The sequence below is a fragment of the Ammospiza nelsoni genome, chromosome 11 (genome assembly GCF_027579445.1).
Source record: "Ammospiza nelsoni isolate bAmmNel1 chromosome 11, bAmmNel1.pri, whole genome shotgun sequence".
NCBI classification, from domain to species: domain Eukaryota; kingdom Metazoa; phylum Chordata; class Aves; order Passeriformes; family Passerellidae; genus Ammospiza; species Ammospiza nelsoni.
The window spans coordinates 5,911,476-5,937,447 of NC_080643.1; the positions used below are offsets into that span (position 1 = coordinate 5,911,476).

Sequence of the window (25,972 nt, forward strand, 5' to 3'; positions counted from 1 at the left end):
AGGACATTTTGCACCAACAATTATTCCTCATTTTTCATACCTCAGGGGTTCCAGGGTGCCCTGAACTAAACTTCAATTGTTAATCTCCACAGGTATTTGGACTGCAGTCCATGTATTTTCAATGGATACCTACACACAATAAATGGCAATATTTGGTTCATACAGTAAAACCCAATGCCTTTGCCAACAAGTAATACTGTTATTACATGGTCCTGATGCAAATTTCACTGGCCTTGTTGGGTTTTGCTTTCCATCAGCTGCAACTACACAATGTCTGGATGGTAAACTTCTAGTTGATCACTGGGATAATAATACTTGATCAGTATTAAGGTTTCCATGTCTATTATATGCTTATAAGCTCGCTCTAAAATTAATTATTTCACTGCTGTACCAGTAAGTAATGGAACAAGAGCCATTCAATGGGATATTTAGTGGCATCTTGTCTGTGAGTGCACAGAGCTCCATTTTTAGACTGCTTTGCTATTGAAGTTAGGCAAGAATTCCCCTCTTTCCCCCTCCTCCTCAGCTTTTCAACTCACCATCTGATTTTAGGCAAACAGGACAGCAGCAGACACAGAGCTCCTAAAACTCATGTGAACATCAAAGAAACGCCTCAAACCCATCTGTAGGCTTGGCTGGGCCAAGAGACTCAATTTGGGAACCTCATTTTGCAGGAAAATTGCAGAAGGAGTCAACAGACAACCAATGGGTTGGCAAGCAGCACCTGGGAAGTGCCCAGCATCTGCCACCATCTGCTCCACCAGCAGCTCAGGGCTGGAGGAGGGAGTTTTGGGGCCACAAAAGCACAAAGGGAAGCAGAGGTGCTGTGGGTACAGATGCATGGGAAGCTGTGGCTGTGCTGTGTGCAGAGTTCCATCAGTAAGGAAAAGGGAGCGTGGCTTTGGGATGCTGGTCCTGCACCGCCCCACGTGCAGAGGTGATGAGCTGCATGCATAGGGAGGCAGCTGAACAAAATTCCAGAATTTCGTAAAAATTTCCTAAACAAAATTCCAGAATACAGAAGCATCCAAAACACAGCAGAGGGGGAAAACCACAGATGAAACAGCAAAGAAAACAAAAAGCTGCTGCAGACCTGTGTAAATAAATGTTGAAGCTGCTTAAACCTTGAGGGTTTATGGTTTGTAGTGCTGGATTAAAGAGCAAAGCAAGAGCAGAAGAGATTCTGCCTGCATTCTGCTCTCAGAGGAAACACAGTGCACAAAAGCAAGATTGGCAGCAGACAGAGGATCCAGTGTTTGGGGATCAGTGTACAACCATTGAGGCTGAAGTGCTCCTTAGCAGGGTTCTCTAACACACAGCCTCTGTGGGGAGGCTCTGGGGAACATTTACAGAGTGTTTTCCTGAGCTCAGGGCACCACTGAGTCATTCTTGGCCACAAAATGTTATCTCTGACTGTTTAGGACGTTCAGAGTCCTCAGTCCTCCCAAGGAGATGGGGAAATCTGTGAGGCCAAGAGGCCATGAGACATCTGAGGAACAGCTGCTGAGGACTTCAGAGGTTCCAGGGACCTTAAAGTTGATTAAAAATAGAAATAATTTAATTAAGGTCATATTTCTCCTCAAAAAGAAGGAATTCCCTTTAAATACACAGTATTTTGTTACAGTAAAAGTACTCCCTATGTTGGCTATTCATGGGCCTTTGGAAAATAAATACATTAAGTCATTCTAGGCCATCTTCTTTCAATCAAGACCATCACCTCCAAGGGGACTGAGAGGATAAACATGAACCTCAGCAAGAAGTCCCATGGTTCAGTGTCTGCCCCATAAGCCATGAAGGATCTTCCAGCTGGCTTCTTAGGACAGAGTTCCTATGGGATCCTTGACTGGCTTCTTCCTACCATTGCTACTCAGCTCTGCTCCCCTTCTAAATTCAAAATAGGGAGGAAATCCACAGAAAGGAAATGCTTTTGTTAGGAAAAGAAATAAGAGTAGTTCCCTTACACACACAGGATCCATTTCCAACTCATATACTTGAGCTTTATTTGTTTCTGGAAGTTCTAAGCTCCTTCCTCACTGTTAGTGGGAGCTCTGTGTGTCTGAGGGGGTTTGGGAAAGCATGAAGGTAAAATAAAATCACAGATGAGAGGACACATTCTTTTCAGGTCACTTAGTAATGCACAAGATTCCTGTGGCCTGAATTAATTCCTAAACAGCTGGGACTGTCAAGAAAACCATGATTTTGCACTCCCTTCCTTATGCTCCCTTCTGCTGAAATACATTAACAAAAGAGGTTAATTTGTCAAACCACTGATATTCATGTTCTGAGCTGAGACTCATCACACTTGGTGGTGGGGAAATCTTTTATAGGACACAGAACTGAACACAGGCTGCACAAAACAAGGAGAGGTACCTTGAGCACAAATGGACAGATTGAATTTTCCTGGCATTAGCCACAATAAATACATCCCAGGGCAGGAGGGGTGAGAGAACAGTGCAACAAGGAGGAATTCTTGGCTGATTTTGAAGGTTTTGTTTGTGCCCAATGGCTTAGGAAATTTGTTCATCCTTCCTTGAAGGCTACATTTGTAATGCTGCACCACTGCTGGGGTGAGTCAGAGGTTAACTTAATGCCCAGATAAATTCCAACTGCACAATTTCTGTTCACCTGACCCGTGGATCTGTGCCACACATTGACTCAAATATTAGAGCAAAACAAAGAACTAAAGATCTTTTGCATCTTGCCTTTCACCCCTCTGAACAAGGCACAGCCCAGTGGGAACTTGGGCAGAATTCTCTCCCTATGGTTTGCCAACGTGAAGAATTTAGATTTAACTGTCTTCAAAATTCTTCTCTAATTGTTGTTTTTCTGAATTTATTTTCTCTCACAGGCATCTGGACTACTGAGGCAAGGTGAGTTCACCCTCAGTCACAGAGGCCATCATGGTTCACCAGCCTCTTAAGTCACACAACTACACTGACTGCTTCGAACACCCTCCCAAAATTCTGAATCAAGCATCAACAATCATGAAACAGGCTCTGAAACGCACAGGAATGAAAACAAACACATCAGGGCTCTTTTGTTGGCTGGTGTTTGAAACTTCCCCACAGCATCCAGCTCATGCCTCAGACATATTTTTCCATGGTTGTCAGATGTACACACAATCCTGCTTGTTCAAAGCAGCTCATACTTCACACATTCACATCAGCCTGAGAGATGTGGATCATAAAAGGTGAGAAGAACCAGGAACATCCAAGGGTGCCCAGAGAACATTTACCCACCAGGCACATTCATATTGTCTCTCAACAGAGTGTATGACCTGTATCATAACATCAGGGAAGGGGATGCTTCAGTGATCTGCAGAGGCACTGAGAGCTTTATTCTCCTTCCAGTCAATGACAGCTGAGGCCACAAGTGCCTGACCTGCCACAGAAATTCCTGGGCTTAGTTTCTAATTGCATTCCTTCAGACACTACATGCCCTCAAAATAACAGTACCATTAAATATTCAGAATAAGCATCTCTCAAACATCTAAAATTCAAAATTAACACATTAAACACACATCTAGACTTATGAGCAAAGTGAAAAACAATAAGTATTGGTGACAGAGCTGTGAATCCAAAAGAGAATTACTACTCATAACTTCAGGATGGAGTGGAAGCACTCAGAAAAGATGCATACTTTTCAGAGCACAAAAAAGGTAAATACTCTGGGGAATATCACACTGTACCTACATAACTCTGGGGGGTTTGGATGTGCACAGCTTTTTTACCTGCCCTGACACAGAAGTGGAAACCTCTGCCATGAGCAGGACAGGTGTGGGATGAAGCTGTGCCAAAGCTGCCAATGGTGAGAATTTCTTTCTGAAACATCATCTCTGCCCACACCTTTGTTAGAGGTTCTTCTGGTTATTATTTCTGGACAATGAGCTGCAATTTCCTTTCTTACCAAGAAATGACACAGCTGAAAAGCCCAGGGTAGTGCAGATACCCAACTATACAAGGCAATGACTGATTGAATAGGCAGCACCTGTGTCTATCTTTAAGCTCTTTAAGGAGCAGCAAACAGAGCCTGCCTGGTCATCTCCAGCCACCTGTCTGCTGGCTGCCACAGCACAGCTCAAACCCCAAAAAAGGTCAGAACGAGCAAAAACACTGGTCTGTACATGATACAGCAGGGAAATGAGATTACCACATGGCACAGGGAAAATAAACCCTTGGTTCCCTTGTTTTAGCTGAAAGAGGAGAGGAAGCCACACATTGCCAGCAGGCTGCAGAGGATCTGCACCACAGGACATGGTCACCTCTGGCTTCACAAAGCAGCTGTTGATGAGGTCTGGGGTGCACAGCACACCAGAGAAGTCTTTGCTGCTTTTCTTAAAATATAAAGAATGACAAGAGCTCTCTTTGGTAGCTTTCTCTAGGAAATCTCAAAACATGAAGAGTTTTATTAGTCTGATCCAAAACTGGAACTAGAAGTCAGATCTACATGTAAAAGCAAAAGTCATGAATGTGTTTGATGTATTTTAAGCAAGACACTGAACCACAGTTGTTATTTACAGATCAAAGAAGCTCCAGCAGTGTCCTGAAACAATCTAAGTGAGAAATGCCAAAATCTGATTTCATCCATGTCCATGTGTTGCTTTGAACTCGTAATTCAGAGAATTGGTCACTATATTGAACTAATTATCAAGCTTAATGCGTGCCAATTTTGATGGCTGTGCTCCTTTATAAAAAAAGTCAGGTTTGAAGGGAAGTGGAATGATATACTGGTAGATGTGAAGCCTTTATTGAAATCTCTGGAGGAAAAACAGCCAATATACCAAAAACATCCCTTCTTGCCAAAGCCTAAACATAATTTACTTTTCTAATTAGTTACTGTGACACAGATTAGCAAAATAAATAGTTTGCATTAACCAATACATTAAAAAAAAAAAACAAAGTGGTTCATTCCTCCTCCCTCACAGGAAAAATTGTAATGCTTAAGTGAAAAAATAACTACATAATCTAAAAATCTAATGAAGCCACATATTGTATGTGGAAGTAAAACAATAATTTCACAGCACAGCCTAATACATTTAAATTGAAATACTAGCAGCAGTGAAAAGAAACACTGAAAAAGTATTTCTGCAGGCAGGACTAGAGAAGCAAAGTCTGTTCAGATATCAGTGAAGACTTAAAAACTACTTTTTTTGGCAATTACTTACTGTGGTTGGAAATTATCACAAACACTGGTGTGCCAAAGAAGTGATTTCAGGAATCACACAGCTTAGGCTATAATTAAAAAGCAATCTTTGGGAAATAGGCTATTACCAGTATTTAGTAGCTAATTTGTTCGTTAATGCCTTAACAAAGCTCTCCTCTGATTGCAGTGGAGGGGGAACAACTTCAAGAGGATTATTTGCTATTAAGACTTGTACTCAATTATTGAGAGTGCTGCTGTGCTGCAATTACAATGGCAGAGCAGCCATCAGGAAAGCTGGATGGATCCAGCCTGAGCTTCAGCCAGCAATTCCCACATGCAGGGGCTCTGAATTTTAAGGATAACTTGCAGAATACCCTCACAAATTTGAGGGTATTCTGATTAACAGAGAGGTGCAAGCTCAGTCTGCCTCAATACCAATCACACATTTTATTTTATGGGAATTTTCCCCCATATATTAATTTCATTTGTGAAGGAGCGGTTGTGTAACTGCTGGAGTCTCTAGGTTACATTTTTCACCAAGATAATATGATACTAATTTGGTTTTCCTTCTGACAATACTTCAGAAAGCATCTTCTGTCAAATCCTATGAACACCATATTTAAGCCACATTATGGGAGATAAACATGACAGTAACTTAGAAATATATGCCGAGTATTGACAGGTTATACTTGACTCAAAGCTGCCACCACTTGTCACTGTCTCCTGTTATAGTTCTTGTTCTGCTGATCAGGACAAGGAATTCTACACCTCACTAACCCCAGATTTAAATTCTGTCCTGGGAACCATAACAAACAAACCTCTAGGTAACAGCACTGAGTTAAGAAATCCAAACTCACCCCTATTTATGAACTATTTTTCCTGCCAATAACACATCTTCAGTCTCTTATTACTGTATTTCAATAACAAAGACAAAATCAGGGAAATCAGGGAGTACTTTTAACAACATAATTGAACCTGAGACACAGAGAGACAATTGAACCTTTCTGTGCAAAGGTTGGTTTGGGGAGCTGCTGCCCAGCTGACACAGGAGCTCAGGAAGCCTTCAGCTGCAGAGCAGAGCAGAGAGGCCCATTAATCATATTTATCAAGATTGTCTACCCTGGATTTCATGCAGTTAGGGGAAATGTGCTATTCTACTTGAACAACAAGGAGTGAGGCTAAAACAAACTGACCCAGCTGCATGGGTCACTTCCAGAAATAGAAAGGGTATCAGCAGCACAGCTGCACAGGCCAGGAGGCAAAATGCTGGGCTAAGAAACATCCACCCAAAACTTCTGAGGTATGTAGCCAGTGGCAAAACTAATAATGGGCTAAATTTTGCTTTAACTGGCATTCAGTACATTAAAGTCAGCAGGACAAGATTCAGTTAAGTGCCTTATGGTCTTGTATTTCATGAGCCTCCTAAAATGTTTTATTGCAGTTCAGGATTTCATATCAGCAGAAGCAAGAAGGGAGCAGATAACCTCCCACTGAGGTATGAGCATATTATTTATTCTGATGCTCATGGAACTTTCTCTATTTGCCTTCCCCTCTCTTTTACATTAAGAGACTGTACAATGCCAAATGCAACCACAGAACACAATGTACTGGCTGTTCTCCCATGGGAGAGCAGGGGTAATATCCTGGCTTATGATTCCCTCTCTTTTTGAGGCTTTGCTCTGTCTGAAAGAGCACTGAGATGCCTCAGTCTCCCCATGTCACATATTGTGCATCACTAGCAGCCTTTAACTGGGAAGGATTCAAGCCTGGGACAGCCAGATCTGGCAGAGGGACTCCAGAACAGCAGAGTAATGCCAAAACACTCAGGGCAAGCTCTAGACCTGCTGGCTTTGAAAAGCAAGAACACAACTTTCACATATTCAACCAACATAATAAGAAAATGTGCAGAGCTTATGCTTTATTGGCTTCCTTAAAATTAACAGAAAAATAAAAGTGAGATAAGAGCCTGGTTTAATAGCACCGTTTCCATCTGCAGTACACACACCAGGCCTGCTTTACTTAAGTTTCTATAAAAATTATGAAAATCATGTTACCACCCTGCTCCACCTCCCACAATATGCAATGCAATATAGTTGCATTTCCAACTATATTATCACTAAGAAATGATGTGAGATTTTCATATTAAGACACACACCACATTACCCCAAAGATTATGAATTTAGTTGTATTTTTCTTAGAAACAGATAAGCTAAAGAAATGCAGAATATGAACATAAAGTGATGCTGAAAAAAATTTGAAAATTTTGAAATAGATGATTTGAAACATCAAAATTTGAAATAGATGATTACACAGGCCATGAAGTCTCAGCACAGCTAATGCCAGATGTTGGGATCAGACATCCTCCTTTCTCTTTTTCATGGCACGTGGGCATTATTCCATGGGGCAAGAATACATGGAGAATGCTACAGACCTCATATAACCTATTCATATCAAGTGAAAACCTCGCCAAAGCTAAAAAATAGGAGCCCATAAAATCATTGCCGAGCTAAACCTCACACAAGTGAAACTCAACAGGGCTAGTTCGCAGCATCAAAACAATAATTTCACATTTCAGATGTTGAGTTTGCTTTGCAGGCGGGATGAAAGCATCGATCCCTGGATCCCCGGGATGAAGGGGTCACGCCCCGGATCCCCGGGATGAAGGGATCACTCCCGGGATTCGGGGGATGAAGGGGTCACTCCCGGGATCCCCGGGATGAAGGGATCGCTCCCCGGATCCCCGGGATGAAGGGGTCACTCCCGGGATCCTCGGGATAGAGGATCACCCCAGGATCCCCGGGATGAAGGGGTCACTCCCGGGATCCTCGGGATGGAGGATCACCCCAGGATCCCCGGGATGAAGGGGTCACGCCCCGGATCCCCGGGATGAAGGGATCACTCCCGGGATTCGGGGGATGAAGGGGTCACTCCCGGGATCCCCGGGATGAAGGGATCGCTCCCCAAATCCGCGGATTTCACCCCAAACTCCGCCCGGAGTCTGCTGCCCTCTGCTGGCCGAGCGCGGGCAGTGCCACGGCCAGGGAGCCACGGGAATTCTCTCATTTCCCTTTTCCTGCCCCAAATGTTTATTGCAAGGGTGAATTCCTGCCGCGCTCCCGAGATTCCCCTTTGACGAAGCTGCTTCATTTATTCCATCCGCTAAAACCAGCCAATTCTGGCCCTTAAAATATCCTGAAGCTAGGTATGGCTTTCAGTATTTTCTCTTCTGAGGGGCACTTCTCCAGCACTCAAAACAGTGGGATCAATTCCTATTTCCTGCTAGATAATAAGCAGGTAGTCTTTCAAAATAATTGAAGTATGATGTGTCTCAAACACTTGTGGCACTCTCTCACAAGCGCTTCTCTAGCCATTCTTCCAATCCTTAGCATAATTGATAAATTATATGAGCTCTCTGCCATAGATCTGGTTTCTTTTCCACACCTTCACCATAATCTTTGTGCACAGAATCAAGTATCAGATTGCTGATTCTTTTAACTGTGCTTCTGTTTTTAGCAGGTGCAGAGAAACCAGAAAATAGTACCCTAAGTATGAAAAAAAACAGGTAAGTGCTATTAAAATTGACAGCAGGGTGATCTTGCAAGTGGAAGTCCTCCACTGTAAAATCATGTTTTGGTCTACTTCAGGCAAGAATTTCATCCTTGAAAAACAGTCCTGTACTTTCAGGAAATTGCTAAATTGCTTGCTGTTCCAGACCAATCACACACATTTACAGGACTAGCTGCTTCAGAGACTCCAAGACCCTGGGACAAGAAATTATTAAAAGCTATACCATATTTTACATATAGAAGTATCCACGTGTATATTTATACATATTTTATATAAACATATGCCCTACACATATATATCTTTTTGGGGTTAGAGCACACACAAGCCGAAGTTGCTTCACCCACCAACAAAATGGGGCCTTCACCAAAAACAGCCCAGCAAACCTCCACCATCAGCAGGATGGATCTACAGCTTAGCAAAACAGGAACTGAGACCTACAGAAAGCATTTACACAGACAAAATAAAGTGTCCATGTTGGAATGCAGCTGAGGAATTAGAACTAAAAGCCACCACTCAGCCAAAAAGTCAAACCATTGTGAAACATGGAGAAATCAAAGCAATCAGTGTAGCAAATAGAGTTCCTAGGTTATTTAAAAGACAAAAACAAATCAACAAAAAGAACACAATAAAATAAACAAAAATATCACAGCACAAAGAAAAAAAGGAGCTTTTTCTTCGTACTATTATTTTCTTCTCAACTTTTTATTGCCCACAGTGCTGCTACCCACCCACAAAACACATTCCTACACCATGAATGCTGCATTTGCAGAAACACTTTAGGAAGCTGCTCTGAGAATGTATGGAAATGGTATCTTTGTTGGAAGCCTGGAGTAGGACACGCTTCCTGCAAGACTCTGCTTGCACCCACATTGAGCTGGAAAGAATCTGCATTATCAAATCACAGCCTGTGCTCTGAGTGCACATGGCTTTCCAAGTGGTTTCCTCTTCAAAGACCCCAGCTGCAAGGCTGTAGCTTTCAAAATACAGGAATACTCTGCATATATGGAATTCTTTTCATGTGAGTAGACCCACTGATGTCAGAGAGGTGCAGTGACTGTGTGCTGCTCCACTGGTGAACAGCACATCCCTGGCACCAAGGATGGCTGAATTCTGCTTCTGGCCAGGCTCTGTGGACACTGCACCTGGCACCAACAGAGTGTTCAACCAGAACATCTTGCTTGTAAACATACTAGACCAAAAAAAAAACCCCAAAAAAACCTCATTCCTTCCTCACAAATGTCAAGGAATACGCTTCAGGATTCTGCCCACCATTCAGGCGTGTCACAAAACCTATTTCCCACAACTGGTAAATTAGGAAAACCAGGGTTATTTTGCAGTCTGTAAAAGTCATTTACAGCTGCTTTGTGAGAACTCCATTTTCATCTCCAAGTACTATTCCAGCATTTGCAGGGAGAAGGCAATGAGCACAACCTACAGCAGCAGAGTTATTCATTTTACCCATGTACTGCTGTTCCAGGTCACAAACCAGGGTGTGCCTGAGGCCTTATCCCAGACTTGTCTTGTGCTCCCACCCCTCAAGAATCCCCTTTAACCCTCACAGCCCCCTCAAAATGAAAATCTCCTGAATATTGACACCTAGGATGATACAAGTGATACAGGAGCTGATAGAGCTCCAGTGATGGGCTTTCCAAGACAAAGTGATGCTAGAGTGGGAAGCAGGGACTTATTTTTCAACTTCCTCCCATTAATCCTGAAGTCACACAAGCTCTGCACAATTTTCCACAAAGCTCTTTAATCCATTTTACAGCCCCTATCCCTTTCATGAGACTGCTGATGATCTATATGGAAACACCCAGGCCAAAGAAATGCTGGCTGCTCAGTAAAAGTCAAAAACCAGTGTTACAGCTCCTGCCTGGCAAATTCCTGGTTAAACCTAACTTATCTAGGAGTCACAATAACAAAACAGCTTGGTTTTCCAGAAGGTAACAAAAGACAGATACTGCACATATTTCACTAAGGAGGATGTTTATTTTTCCAAATATTGTACTAAGATAGTGTCCTGTTTGCCTATTTCTATCGACATCTGCTCTGTAATACACAGAGAACGACAAAAGATCAAAGTTTTAATTGTGCAAGTGAAAGAATGTATTAATAACATTCTTTCTGTCTTACAGCAACAGAGATAAACTTAAAAAAAACTCTCTCTAACAGCTCAGAGAACAGGATATTTATATAAAGATGTCCTAACAAAAGAAAAGCATGCACAACTACCTTAAATGGATAAACAAACTCCCTGTTTGCAGTGTGCCCTATTGAGCTCAGCCCTCAGAAATCCCCTCCAACCCTCAGTCAACAGGGTCAACACATCTCAGCTGGGTTTTACATTTTTATACAAACCCCCCTCAGCATCCTTTGTTCACCAACCCTTTAAAACTAGGGAAACTCAAGCAGGTGTGCCTTTAAAGCCCATTTTGCTGCTAGTTGCTTTAGTTTTCCTCTTCTAGGCAGTAAGTTGTTTAGGAGAGTTTTTTGGTTTTTTTGTTTTTTGGGTTTTTTTTTTTTTTTTGTTTGTGGGGTTTTGGGGGGGGGTTTGTTTGTTTTTTTTTTGTTTGTTTTTTTTTTACTTCTAGCTCCTTTCTCATCTGCAAAGGCTGCACTGCAGGTCCTCCTCAGCCCTTTTGAGACACACCTTGTGAAAGGACAGCAGTTCTGTGGAACACACACAACAAGCAGGACCTCCTCCTCCTCAGGAGATGTTATTTCTGCTTGGCTCTCTGGAATTTGCTGCTGTGTGCCACACTGCTGCCACAGCACACTTTGAACTGGCTGTCCCTCTCCTCCCAAAGTTATTCTACCATTCCCTCCCTCCCAAGACAGCAGCAGTGCCTTTATCCACTCAGGGCTCTCTGCCTCTCATGTATTGAAGGGAAAAACACAAACCCACAAAGCCCAAACCAAGCCACAGCTGCTCTGCCTTAAAGAACTGGGACTGCCCAAGGTGACAGCTGGGCTGCCTCACCTAAACCAAAGCCAGGAGCGTGTGGTCCCCAGGTGGGGTCAGGTTTGTCAGGGTTTCCTTCCAATCTCAGAGCTCTGAGATCTGAAACAACATCAACAATAAAGCATCACTACCATCCACCAACACAAGCAGAGCTTGAATTGTCCAGAAAAGTCTAAGAGGACAAGTGTGCTGTTCACATTCTCTGAACAGAGAGAGACACAATTCTCTCTCCCAGGATTTTTCCTGGGGAAGGCAGTGAAAAGCTCAGAGCAGAAGAGAAAACAATTCTTATCTCTACTTGCTGTTCCTGTTGTTTTGCACGTGTAGAATGTTTACCCAAAGTGAATTGTTAATTGGAAACCAGTGAAGGTTGTTTTGATTCCTTGGCCAGTTGGGTCAAAGCTGACTGCAAATAGTCACGGGTTTTTCTTTAGTATCTTTGTAGTATAGAATTCCTTAGTACAGTATCTCTTTAGTACGTAATTTAGTATAGTATTAGTGTAATATAGTATAGCTTAATGAAGCAACTGCTCAGCCTTCTGAATCATGGAGTCAGAGCACATTATTGCCCTGTTTCTACAATAGACAAGCTCAGCCAGGGCTGCCTGCACAGCAAAGACTGACATTTGAAAGTGACTCTCAGTCTCTTTCCAGGACATCCTGAGTTACAGAGAGCCAGTCATTCTCCATCCCCTTTGTCTTAAAGAAAGTTTAATATTAATATAGCTCCTTTTGAATCTACTTCCAAGCTAGATGCCAGCCCATCTGCAATATTTTCACAAGTGACAAACTGGATTAAAAGCACACAGAACACCCACTCTGGACTTGCTCACTTCCTCCAAACCATGGTAATTCAGGACAGAAGGGACACCAGATTTACTCAGAAGCTGCAACCTGCACACAGACACGCCAGTGAAGTAACTCACTGTACACAGGGAAAGGGACAAAGCACTTCCTTTCCTTTTGTGCTGTCCCCTCGTTTACAAGAACGTCCTCTAAGACATCTGCTGGAGTCCTGTAGCAGGAAAGGAAATGGAAGAGCTCCAGTGGGAACTCAGGGGTTTCTTTCTTTTTCCCATGAACTGAACATTATGGAATTTTAACAGATGTTCTACTTGGTCATAGTTAATAAAATGAATTATGCAGGAATTAAAAATCTGGCTCCATTTGCCTATATAAGATCTCAGCAGCAGAACTCCATTCCCATTTAGGAATTCTAAAGGATTTGCAGTGGATTTATAGTCTGCTCCTGCCTCATTATGAGCTGGCTGGAAATTTCACCAGTTAACTTTTCTCTGTTGTGGAAGATGTGAATAAATTTACCTGTTCATTGATTGATTTTAGTAGCATGATCCAGTTTCCAGTCCTGCACACTGGTACACTACAGCCATAGGAAGGGGCAATTCTCACTTGGATTTGCTTTGGAAATGGCATCATGGGAATTCCACATCATTTCACAGCCTCTGATTTCTGCCATTTATTCAAAGTCTCATTCAGCAACCTAATAACCATACTCCCACTTTGTGCTTTATTACAAAAGCCTTCCTCTTGGAGCACAGATGTCTCTGTCAGGCTTCTGCTGCCAACAGAATGATGCACTGTACCTCACCTCCCTTTCCATTTTAGGATTAGTTCAGTGCAACTCTATCAAAGGAAGATGTAAAGACCAAAAGGTAATGGAGATGTGAGAGAAGAGGCACCAAAAAGGTGAAAAGAGTCACAGCCAAAACTTTCAAGCCTGGAGGTTCACTCAAAGTTATTTCCAAAAGCTTTATGCATTTAGCCATCTTCTTTCTCTTCTAATATCCATCTGCTCAGAAAGCATTCTGAGAAGATAAAGGGGATAAGTCAGAGTGAGAATCAAAACTGAAGGATGAAACCTTGCACCAGCACAGCAGCTAAAGCCAATTACATGGAGCAGAGTAAGGCTGCCTTGAAAAGATCTTCTATCCTAAAGCAAGAAGATGAGGCTTCCACACCACACTCCATTTATAAACAGATTTATTTTCACTGAAATTCAATCAACTGGCAAGCAGATCCCTGTCCAGAAATCCTGATATAATACAAAAAATTTTATCCCAATGCAATAGCTAAAATTAACCTTTCTCCAACTCCAGCTCAAGAACTTTGCCAACACAAGAATATAATCATCTGAAAAGCATCAATATTCCCAGCCTCTTCCAATTTTTTTAAATGAAATATCATGTATCAAAGACTCTCTATCCAAAAATTCCCACTCCATTATAACTAAACAAAGGCGTTTGTGTAGGCAGAGAACCAAAGCATGTAAACAAACCTTGTAAGTATAAAAGTCAGCTGGAATTAAGTACCACCTGATATATGCTATGTAGCTACCAGGATGTGTCTAATAATGAATTAATATAGATTTTTATCTGAAAATAAAGACCCTAAAGGAAGAAGTGTACTCAAACAGAAGGAAAAGTACCAAGATTAAATATCAGGCTTACAGCAGCTCCAGCTGAAGGTGCAAAAAGCTGTTACTCAAGTGGACATTGCTTTACAAAATTTAGTGTCAGAAAAATGCAACAATTTTAACAGTATTAAATTCAAAGGTTTTTTTTTCTTCTTTTTAAACATCACCTATGATTTGCTTCATTTTTAAGAGAAAGCACATTTCATTTAGTAATCATTTATTCCTCATTCTATTGGACAGATTCTTCCAAAAAGCAATACTTCAACTGAAATCGCTTCTGAAGGATCTTTTATGAATACACATAATGAAGAGGACTCCCATTAAATTTCCAACAAAGTGTTGCCATTTTGAGTAAACAAAGTTATCTCAGCAGGGTCACACACTGTGCCATGAATATGGTCTGCAAATTAATTACCACCCTGACATATGTCAAAACAAATTTTAAGGAGAATAGCACACAGTAGCAACCATGTGCTTTATCTACCTGTTAGTATGCAAAATCTGTACTCAATGGGATCTAAATTTATTCATTTATTCAGAACCCCTCTGAGAAATCAAAATGATTCGTATTCATTCGCCTTTTTTTGCCCGTCAGCAAATGAAATCTGAGTGAATAACAGGCTTAGTGAGCCAGAAAATAAGTACAGGACAAACCTGTGGTGGGGGTTACATTTTAGAAAAGCAGGTATCACCTTTGCACAAATAACTGATTTTTTTAACTCTCAAAACTGCTACAATAAACTGCAGTGCATTGGCATTTGTCAGCACTTTAAGGAACACCAAGTTTGGTGTTTCTTGTTTTAGGTAATACCCATCTTTATTCTGTACTTGAAACAAGAGCTGGCCAACAGAATTGTTTTCAAAACAGTTTTCATCATGAAGAAAGGCTTTAAAAAACAGAGCTACTGAATGAAGATTTAAAAGCCTCTGCAACTGGTTTTATTATCAATGGCAACACAGACAACAGATCTGAGCCTGTGTTTAAAACCGAAGAGGGAAGATCCAAATCTACCTTTAGGTATCCAAACCTAACCTTTATCCACTTGAGTTACATAAGGAGACAAACCCACCCAGCACATCCAGAATGTCCCTGGGGTCCAGGAAGGGTCCAAAGCCAGGCTGGACAGGACTTGGAGAAACTTGGGATAGTGGAAGGTGGGAGGTAGAACAAGATGGATTTTTGGTCCCTTCCAACCCAAACCTTTCTGTGATTTTATGTTTTCCTAGGAACCAACTGATCTCTCTATTTCAGGTACACATACATCATGCAACTTCTGTTTTGTCAAAAGATGATCTCCTGGGATCTGAGACTGAAACAATTTTAGACAGGGAGTTTATCAGTAGGTTTTTCTACTTCTTTTATAAACTGCCTTCAGTTCACACAGCATATCAAGCACTTCCATGACACCAATCCTGGAATTCACAGTACATTTATAAAAGATTTTAGTTTAGGAACTATTTTCTTCTGAGTGGACCAAAATATTTTTAGCCCTATTTTTTTTTTTTTTTTTCCTAACAGTGAAATACTTCTGACTTAGAGTTAAGTAATGCCATATCAAATCTACAGACTGGGTGACTAAATGCATTTCTTTCACACACTCAAAAAAAAAACTAGAGAGAGCACAATCCTCTCTATATACAGATGACAAATAATCCCTTGGCATCTGCTGACAAATATATTTAAAGAAAGCCTAAATCTGTCTGTGCTAAACTTGGCCTGATGCCACCAGTTCACCATTGTTGGCATATATAATTCACATGATGCAATCACAAGACTTGAGAAAGTTTCCAGTGCTTTAGTTTATGGTTTTCTCATGTTGACATATACCTTTCCATCCTTTTTCAATTCAGCAGCAACAGAACTGGGAGACAGGATGGCAAATGAATTTTTGCATGTATCAAAGGTTTTCTTAGTGTTCATTACCAGTATTCTATACAATTACAGGCTGGTAACTTATCTAGAATGAAATATGCTGGGATTTAGAGCTTAAGGTTAGAGCAACTGATCTCAACTGTACTATTATCTCTTGTTAGAAAACTGAGGCAAAGGAAGCAATTGAGAGAAAAAAATAAAAGAGAAAAAGTCAAGAGTTTTACCTCTCTTAATACGGTGCTTTTATAACCCCGGTACAGGCCTGGAATACCCTGTAAAGCAACAAAAGAAAGCATCATCCAGGGGGAATGAGTTTGTCAAAGACCACAATTTATTGGTGATTATGAGGCAAGCATTACAGCCCTAAAGTGTCACACCTCAGCTTCAATTTGACTGTATTGATTATAACACTGTGTACTGTATTCCATTATTTACAGTGCCAGAGGGTTTTATTTTCACCTCCTTAGCCTTGATTCAGAGCCCTTATCAAGACAAATGTTTTGTATTTTTAACCAGCTGAAAATACTCAAAACAATTAAAACTCATTTTATAAGTGCATATAAAATTATGTTGTTTATTATTATAGGGCACTTAATTCAAGTGTTTGGCAAGACTTATGGTTCTCTAGCCAGCTATATGGAAAGGGAAAAACATATGGTTTTGACAGAATCAGCTTTTAAAGCAGAATCAAGTCACAGAAAGAAGGGTGCAGGGTTATCACAACAGTTTTCATTTGAAAGCAAATAAAAATCAAGTGGATCATTTGAAGGTCATATTTATGTCTTCCTTTCCCTGGGTTTTACGCTTAGAAAATGTATTATACTATTTTTCTCCACACTGTTTTTAGAAGCCACTTCCTCTTATGGAACACAGCTTGAAAATCCCCCCTTGTGAAACTCTGCTAAAACAGACATGAACAGGTTTTCACAGGAGGGATCAGAACTCTTGAAAAGAAGACAAAGACCCTTATTTTTCAGAAGTAACTAATACTGGATGAGCACTCATTTCCAGAACTCCTCCAGAGCCTCTCTGAAATGTTGCCTTTTGGTCACGCCCTCCAAATCCAGCTTCAAAAACTGGGAAGCATTCAGCAAACTGCACACAGAAACTCCATGTCCTGCTGCCCCTGACAAGGACAGTTTGCATAAATACAAGCAGAGTTTTGGAACCTGGAAGCTAAATCCTTCTTTTCCCCCTTATCTTTAAATGTAGATATCCCATCTAAAAAGAGGAGAAAAAAGAGTTGCTTGGAGCATGCCCCAGGGGGAGATGGGAGCTTGGTTTCCTCAATCATAACATGCCAATCACTTTTAAGAGCAGAACAATTGATGGAAAAGTGCTGGGAAGGCACAGAACTGGGATAAAGTTGTAGGGATGCTTCTGGATGTGTTGGCACTGAGTGGGAAGGATGAAAATGTTGAGGAATTTTGCTCTGGACTCACCTCATGGTACAAGGTGTGGGAGAGGATCCGGAGGGTGCTGGAGGAAGGAGAAACCTGGGCCCTCTGTTTGACCACCTCGGATGGAACCCGGATGAGACAGGCAACCTGCAAAAGAACCTGGGGTGAGGCAGCAAGGCTGGCTTAGCCTCATACAGCAAACACTCCTTGCAAGAATAAAAACTGACAAATGGGGAAATCAGGTTTGTCATTAGGTGTCCCTGAGTATCTTATGTATTTGTTCTGAAAGCCATGTACCTTCTGATCATAAAGTTATACTAACAGGAACATGGAAGCACCCTTGGAATTTTTAACTTCGAAAGCAGCAGTAGATTTGAGTTGAGAAAATCGCTGATAAGACCAAAATTTCAATCCATCTTGTCTTTTGGCAGTCACAGGAATTGACTGTTCCCATTCCACAGGACTGTTTCCCCCTGCTTTCACAGATTTCAAGAGGAGATTCAGGACTGTAAGACCAACAAACTTCTTTCTTTGGTAATTCCTTTGTGCCCCCTAGTGACTGATAGCGGGAGTCATTCTGGTCAGCTTCAAACACAACATATTCCAAGGTTTACCTCAAAATACACACCATGCTTCATTCAAGGTAAGGCATTGGACTGATCCCCTCCTGCAGAATGAATTTCTGGACTCTGCAGCTGGATGTAAAAATGTGGCTGCTGCCACAAAGCACCAGCCTTGCTGAAAAAGCCAGGCTTGGATTTTAAATATTCACCTGCCACTTTGGCTTCCCTTAAATTAAGCTTTTGTGCACATCATTTCACAAAATGAGAATCCTGAAGTGTGGAAGTTACAAGCCTCTCATCTCTCTAGAAAATGCCTATTCATCAGCACTTAAAATTTGAAGCAGAGTTTGTCTTCAGTTGGCTCCAGGGGAACATAAAGCAGTGACGGGACTGGTGGCAAAACACTGCAGAGCCCACAGGGCTTTGCCACATTTTTAGCCTGCCTTTAGACCATCCTGGGCTCAAGAACACACTGTAGCTCCTAGACACAAAGGTGATCACAGAGCAGAGCAGCCCAGGTGAAAGCTGTCAATCTGAGGTGGCAAACCAAGCAGCTAACTGGGAAATCCATGTGTGCCAAAGAAAGTACAGGAATTCACTGGAGATTGCACAGGCACAGTAACTTGAGTGGTCATTTGTGGGTAACACATAACAAGGTTTAGGTTTTATTTTCACAAAGATACCAAGAAAAAATCTGTTATCCTGTTACATTCCTACAAGTTTACTGGACAACAATACCCAAAAGTCATTACAAACAGATCTAACTCCAGGTGCTCTTCAATTCTCAGGGTCAAAAATAACAAGTGACCCCAATCTGTCAAGAAAATAAGAACTGTCAAGTTTTTTTGATAGTTCAGCATAAATATTTATAGAACTTCATGCTTCATAACACTCCATGTCCTTATATTAGCTTTTTATTCCTTAAAAATACGGAGGCAGGAGGAAAGCTTTAAAAAGGCTGGGATGAAAACAATCCAGTCAATCAAGAGCAGACAAAGAGCTCAGCGTGGCTTCCTGACATCTGGGGTGCTGCAGTTTTGGCAGGAGAAAGGTGGCTACAAAGCAATGTCTCCGTTTCCCCCTGACTACTTGGGGTGCATTTCATTTCAAATTAACTTTGATGTTCCTTCCATTTGAATCCGTGCTTACAAGGGAGTCTGTGGCTGCACAAGAACAAAAACAATGATTACACTGTGCTGTTCTGAAAGGAAATAAAGGCTCATGTCACCTGGGCAGTGCTGCCAGATTGCTTCCATAGGGCACTTCTGGGATTCAAAAAGCCACGAGTTGCAGCTGCCAACATCAGACTGCAGGGTGACATTTTCACTGTGCTCCTGAACTTACAGCCTTGTTTGTTCCTACACATGCACCTTCCTGTCAACAACAACCCCTGCAGGCTTTTGATGTGGAGAACAGGGCTCTGAAGGGAAGTATGCAAGATTAAGTTCACAAGTGTCTTATTAAAAAAGTAACAGCCTGGCTGGTGGGGGCAGAAGAACCTCAATTCTGTCTCTCTCTGATCCCAATCACTGCAGCCCCTCCAGGTGATCCTGCCAAAGGTAAGGGAACACAGGGCACCTCTCCAGGCTCTGCTTTCTTGGACAAGGGTGTTCAAGCAGCACCAGCATGGTGGCACTGCACCAAGAGAGCCCACAATTCCACTTTCAGATGTGAAAGCCACGAGCAAAGGCACGGGGAGGGTGAGGGATGCAGTGTGCAGCTGTCCCACACTTCTACCTGCACTCACCATGAACAGAACACAGACATGGCCTCACACAGGGGGCCCAAGCAGCTCCCCAATCACCCAGGAATAATTGCTTTTTAATCTCTTGCTGTTCACACAGCCTGTTGCCTGACACAGAGGAGCACAACAGAGCCACCAAGCTCAGGGCATTCCTGGTGTATCCTGCTGGATTTGGAGATGACCTGGTGGCATCAGCTCTGTGCTGAACATCTGCAGAGCCATGGGGAGGGTCCAGCAGTGGGGGCTCAGCCACCCCAGCTGACATTTGGGCATCAGGCAACAACACCCCATTGACTGGGGCCATGCTCATTTTCCCAAACAAGTTCTGGAGCCAGGGGCTATTCCCATCTTTTGATGGGAGCAGAAAGACAGAATAAAGAGCCTGGGAAAGTTCAGGTGCTGCTCTGTAATCTCCTTCCTTATTTACCAGGTCAGGTAGCACAATGTCAGTGCACATGTATATATACCACAATGGCAGGAAAACAATAATACTGAAACAAAAGGTTCAAAAATTTTCAAATTTAAGCTATAGGAAAACCTGATTTTACAGCTACAAGCAAAGCTACTGATAGTTTACAGAGCAGGTGTGCAGAAACGACAATATCAGCACCTATTATCTTTCCAGATTTTGATGCTATGACCACTTCTAAACAAGTGGGTACTGAATTTCAAAACCCTTGTCTCAAATCTTTACTGGGTCAGAGGGTGACTCCAGTATTTAGACAAAAACCTACATGCATTTTTAATTTAATTTTAATTTACTAACTTGCATTAACCAGTCAGGAACAAAAGCTAAAACCAGGTGTATTTCATTAACATTTATCTATGTATTGCTAAGACCGAGTATGTTCTAATTAAATTAAGGTAATTCCTTTCCCCTGTCAGCGAGGGAAAAGCATTCTAACTTTCAGGTACTCCTTGCACGAACCAACGCTGCCATCTCCTGGTGGATTTATGTTGGAACCACACTGTCCTGGCTGTTAAAGCAAATAAAGTCTCCAAAGTGCCATGAAACTTTAAATACACACCAATAGAAACAGTTTGTTTCAGTATAAATGTGGCTGTAGCAAACAGAAAATAAGACCTGCTGTAAATAGCACCAAGAACCCACCAAAGCCTTTCCTATGGGCTCCCCTAAGTTTACTGGGAACACCTGATCTTAAAACTGGAACTTGTGCATAGGGACCAATCCCACCTAAAGCTGGAGCAGCTGTTCAGAATCAGGCAGATTCATCTAATTCAGCACAGGGGTACCCAGCATTTTCTTTGTATAATAAAAAAGAACAAAGGGGGCATAGTGCTGCTTACACAGAGGCTCACTGCAAAGGGACAATGCCAACATCTTCAGAAAAGAACACAACAACTCCTGGTCTCCACTGCCATATTATGCTCCAAATATTAACATATCTTATTTGGATTAACAGCCTTTTCCTTCCACCCTTTGTGCTCCAGGAAAAGCGTTTTTCCCCCGGCTGGATTTGTAGGGCTTGGTGGAGAATCCAAGATAACAGAGATTTGTTTTTAGGCACCTCCACCACAGTTTGACCACTCACCCTGTGAGCTGGGCACGAGGTGATCCAGGAACATTTGGAAGAGGACAGAGCAGGTGCCATAATGGCCATTAAGGGCTTAGGCTGGGCATTTAAGCTGGGTTCCAATGCACAGGTTTAAGCACAGGTTTCAGCACAGGTTTCCTCAGAAGCAGGGACACAGCTGGTACCACACTTTCAGCTCTTGCAGCTCTAGGGAGAGCAGCTTGAGGAAGCATTTATCCCATTTATCTGCCCCTGCAGCACCCTGCACAGCTGATGATCTGACTCACACACTCCCAAAAGCTCCCACAGCCCCGGGTCTGAGCACTTGTTATCTTTAATAAGAGACAGGCATTGGCCCTGCTGTAAAGCCACTGAAGCAAGAGCTCCATTTGTGGCACCTGATGAGCTCCTGGCTAATGAGCTGCACTATTCTCTGCACTGGCCTTAGGTCAGCGTCAAGACCAAATATTTTTCCACTTATTAATTAGCCAGACATTCTGCTCCATGGCAGGAGAAGGGCAGTGTGAGGACAAAGAGCTGCTATGGAATTTGTGAGTGGCTGGTGATTTAGGAACCTGCACTCAGTGACTCTGAGCAAATCTCTGGCTTGCATACTTGAAAATTTAGTACAGAAACATGGAATGAGCTCCAGAAATCTTTTTTTTTATGCAGTTTTAAACCCTTTAGAACCCTTTCTAAAGGATTTTAATATTTAAAGTTCTCAACAGGATGTTAGTTCTAAGAACTTTATATGTCTGAGTAGGCTGGGAAGCTTGAATTGATGTTCACCATATCGGTTAAATACTTAACACAAAATATGCCTGGGGACAGTTTCTCTTTAAATTTCATTTGCATTAATTTATTCTTAATCAAATAAAAATACAATTTATGACACTATAAAATTTTGCAACCAGAGAGCAGAAACATTAGGCTAAACCTCACAATAGCTGTGCAAGATAATCACCAACCCATTAGGGAGGAAAAGCTGCTGCACAAAAATGACAACAACAAAGATGCTATGATTTATCAAAGGACATATGTTTAGGCTGCAGTCAATCTGCTAACAAAATCCTAATCTCTCACCCCATTTCTGAAGGTCAGAAGGATTGCCTGCTGAACAGAATGTAAAATAAGCAAGAAAAATAGAACAACTCTAAGACTCTGTTCAAAGAGAAGCAGCAGTAAATTGGCATTTTTGGAGTTTTTAAGTGTAACCTGTGTTAGCCCTGACCATACTGCTGCAGACAAAAGCTACCTTGGAGTTCAAGTTTGCTTTTTTGTTTCTGGGTTTTTTTTAATATTAAAAAAATGCAGTTTCCCAAATAGGTTAATATGTCATAATCTGAATGTCTCAGTTTCTATGTCAGATGCTCCCTTCCAAGTAGCAAGTTACTATTTTTAATCTGAAATATGAAAAATGTCATTTTCCCTTTCTCAGATAACTGAATTGTTAAAATAACAGGCAAGTTTAAAATTGAAAGATCTTAAATGGCACTGATTTCCTTTGGATCTGGAGAACAAAGGGAAATTTCCCTCTTGGTTCATGTCAAAGGCTCTCAGCAAAACTTGAATTCAGCACTGCAGCTTTCCATGCCTCTCCAAACCCTGTGAATTTATGCTTGGTTCCTCAGCTCTCCCTGAGATGCCTCTCTTCAATAGAAGGGAAAAATTATGAGATTAGCAAAGTATTTCATCCTCCAAATAAGTACCTCTAACTGTGGTCACAGCTCTTGGGTTGGAAGCATTAGCTAGCAGGGAGCATGAGCTGTGAGCTGCAGATGGAACATGGACTGCCTCACCCTTCCCACCACCAGGGAAATGAGCAGAAAGGAGGAGGAACATGAAATATCCTCATATTCATGTACACGGTTTCATATATTCCTTGGACAGAGCACCTGAACTGCTGCAATCACAGACCCAAAACATTTCTACCACCAATAAACCTTCATCTAAATAATTGCTGCACTTTTGACCAAGACAGAATATACATTTATATAAATATATACTCATATATATATATATATATATATATATATATATATATATATATCTGGTCAGTAATTCACTGTGGGTCACAACTGCAGCTGTGAACAAATCCTTCCACATGTGCTTGTCAGCAGGCTGTGCCAGCTGCCAGAGAATACAGAATGGAAGAGTTAACTCCTGTTTTAATGAGGGAATTGTCTCCAGGGGTGACAGAAAGTGCCCCTTGCATGTACTGTCCACTGTCTTTAAATGCCAGCCCCAGGGAAAGGGTTCACCTTCAGCACACAGCCTCAGAATATGCTAAATCTTATTTTCCCCCCACACAGCACAGAGTGCCCTTCCTGCACAGTGAAATTCAGCCCTGTGTAAAGCTGCTGGGGTCATCAACAGGTGACTCCACTCCTAATTTAAACCCCATGGAGAGAACAAGTTTTGACTAATGGGCTCTGGATGGGAAAGTTTAGACAATGCCAAGCTCTTTGTCCAGTCTTTTCCTCTGACTGACACAACAAGGTCTTCATTAATTTAACTGCAGTTCCCCTGCATGCTGGCAGGAAACATTTCTTCAAAGAACAATCTCACCCAGCAAGATCCCTCAGATCTCAGCACCTCCCAGAGCTTAACAACATATTATTTCAGAGATGAGACCATTCACAGGGACCAAATGTCACAAGCATTTGGAAAACCGGAGTTTCTACACAAACACTTTCAACTTCCTCCACATTCCCACCTTAGATGGCTTCACCTGGAATCTGCAGAGCTGTTTTGCACATTTATTTCATCCTGTCATTTCCAAATCTGACAACTCTTTTATTCCTTCCCAGAGCTGCCTCCTTCCTGCTTCCCAGCATCATCTGCAGCACCACACACTTGTTGCTCCACAATGGCCATCCTGGCTGAGCCTTTTCACCTCAGCTGCCTGAAACCCCAAGCTGGGATCATCCATCATTTCAGGAGCCCTCTCAGGGCTGCTGGGCTCCTGCCCCTCTCACATTTCCTTCCCCACACATGGCTCTTCAATTGCCCACATCCATTCCCAGCAATTCCTGCTGTGGGTTCCCTGCCTACCTTTCCTTTAGCCATGTCAGATAGACCTCAGAAAACTTCTGTCCTCCAGCAGTGGGAATTTGTGCCAAGCTCTGTTCACAGCAAGGAGAAACTCTTACTCCAGTTACATCAGCTGACAGGCAGAGAACAGGGAAAGTTTGTGAAGCTGACAAGGCTGACACTAAAAACTTCTCTGCAGAAGTACTTCTCACTGCAGATGTTTTTAAAGTTTCTGTGCTTTGCACAAATCAGTTGGTCTTTTAACATTTAAGCAATGTAGAGTTTTGTTTCCTTTTAAAAACTAGATCTAAAGCTTACCAAAAGTAGCCTGATGTTACACACCTCTTGTTCTCCAGCACAAACTGTGTCCCAGAGATTTTGAAGTTCCTCAGTACAATCACAAGCAGATGGTTTAAACTCCAGCAGCAAAATCAAGCAGCTGAATAACTTGAAAAAAAAATTTCCTTAACCCGGTGGATGCTTGAGTCATAAATTACTACCACATTTAAAGACAGGAATCCTTAAAACCTAAGAAAAATAGACCCTTAAGTCAATGTACAGAACCATCTGCATGATCCAATCTATTCCAGCAACACTTTCACCATGAAAGTCTGTTAAATTTATTTTAAAAGGCTTAAGAAACTCATTAAATCCAGCAGCCAAACCATTCTTTCAGCAGAAGTGGTGTGGTGCATCCCATCCAGCATAAAACTGTGTCCAAGCAGCCAAGTGGGGTCAGGCTGAGTTACAGGAGGACAGACAGTAATGAGATTCCAGGCAAGAGAACACAGGCAGGATTTTCTGAAAACACATTAAGTCTCCTGTTGAAAGAAGACTAGGATTTTGCAATTTGCTCACTCTCTTGGGGTTACATTGGCCCAGAATATGGAAATTTCAACTACATTCTATTTTATTAAGTATTTTTCCTTTAATTGATACCTTACTCTTTCCTTCAGCCCTTTCACTTAAAGAATTATGGGCTTGTCCACATATGGAGCTATTCAGAGTTATTCCTGACAAACTCTGCATAGAACATTGGTTAAGGTAAGTTTATTCCAAAGTGTCTCAAACATTTCCAAAGCTGACTGGTAGAGCAAGTCAGGAAATCCATCAGGAAATACTTTACACTTACAACTTTTTAATCCAAATTTGCTTTCCTCTGAAGAGACTCTGAGCTGCAAATATTTCTAAATCAACTGATAATCAGCCATGTGATCAAAAGACATGAAACCATCAAGCTGTACTGCAGAGCAGCATGGTCTCTAAGCCCTGAACCGAGCAGGTTACACAGAGCAGTGTGGGGAGAGCAGCTGATGAAGAAGATGCACTATGTGCAGTTAGCATGGAGCACACAAGAGAAGATCAGCATGGGTGGCTGGCTGGGTATTTGACAGTTCTTAATTTGCTGTTTCAGCCTCTAATTGTATGATGAATTTGCTGGCAGCATTTGTGGATTCATGCCCCCATTCATCTTTATTTACAACCAATTCCCAACCGCTGCTCCGAGTTTCCATCCGTCCTCTGCTCTTTCTCCACTACCTCTCAAAGGCAGCAGTCTCACCTTCCCAACCATCTCCTAACCACTGCTTCTGCACAAGGATTTGACAAAAATCCTAAAGCATCTGCATTGCAGACCTGACCTCACAAAGATTCATGTATGAATATTTCAAACCCCACCACGATTAATTCAGAAGACCACCTACATTGCTGCACTGCTCA

General features: G+C 41.9%; 1 protein-coding gene across 1 annotated transcript in view; it reads right to left on the minus strand.

Moving 5' to 3' along the window:
* Nucleotides 1-25,972, minus strand: part of SLC25A26 (solute carrier family 25 member 26) — an 81,644-nt gene that overhangs the window by 45,739 nt on the left and 9,933 nt on the right. Inside the window, exons 4-5 of the mRNA XM_059480174.1 lie at nt 17,421-17,525; nt 16,203-16,250 (exon numbers count right to left, since the gene is read on the minus strand). Of these exons, the coding sequence (XP_059336157.1) occupies nt 16,203-16,250; nt 17,421-17,525 (153 nt within the window). The remainder of the gene's footprint in view (nt 1-16,202; nt 16,251-17,420; nt 17,526-25,972) is intronic.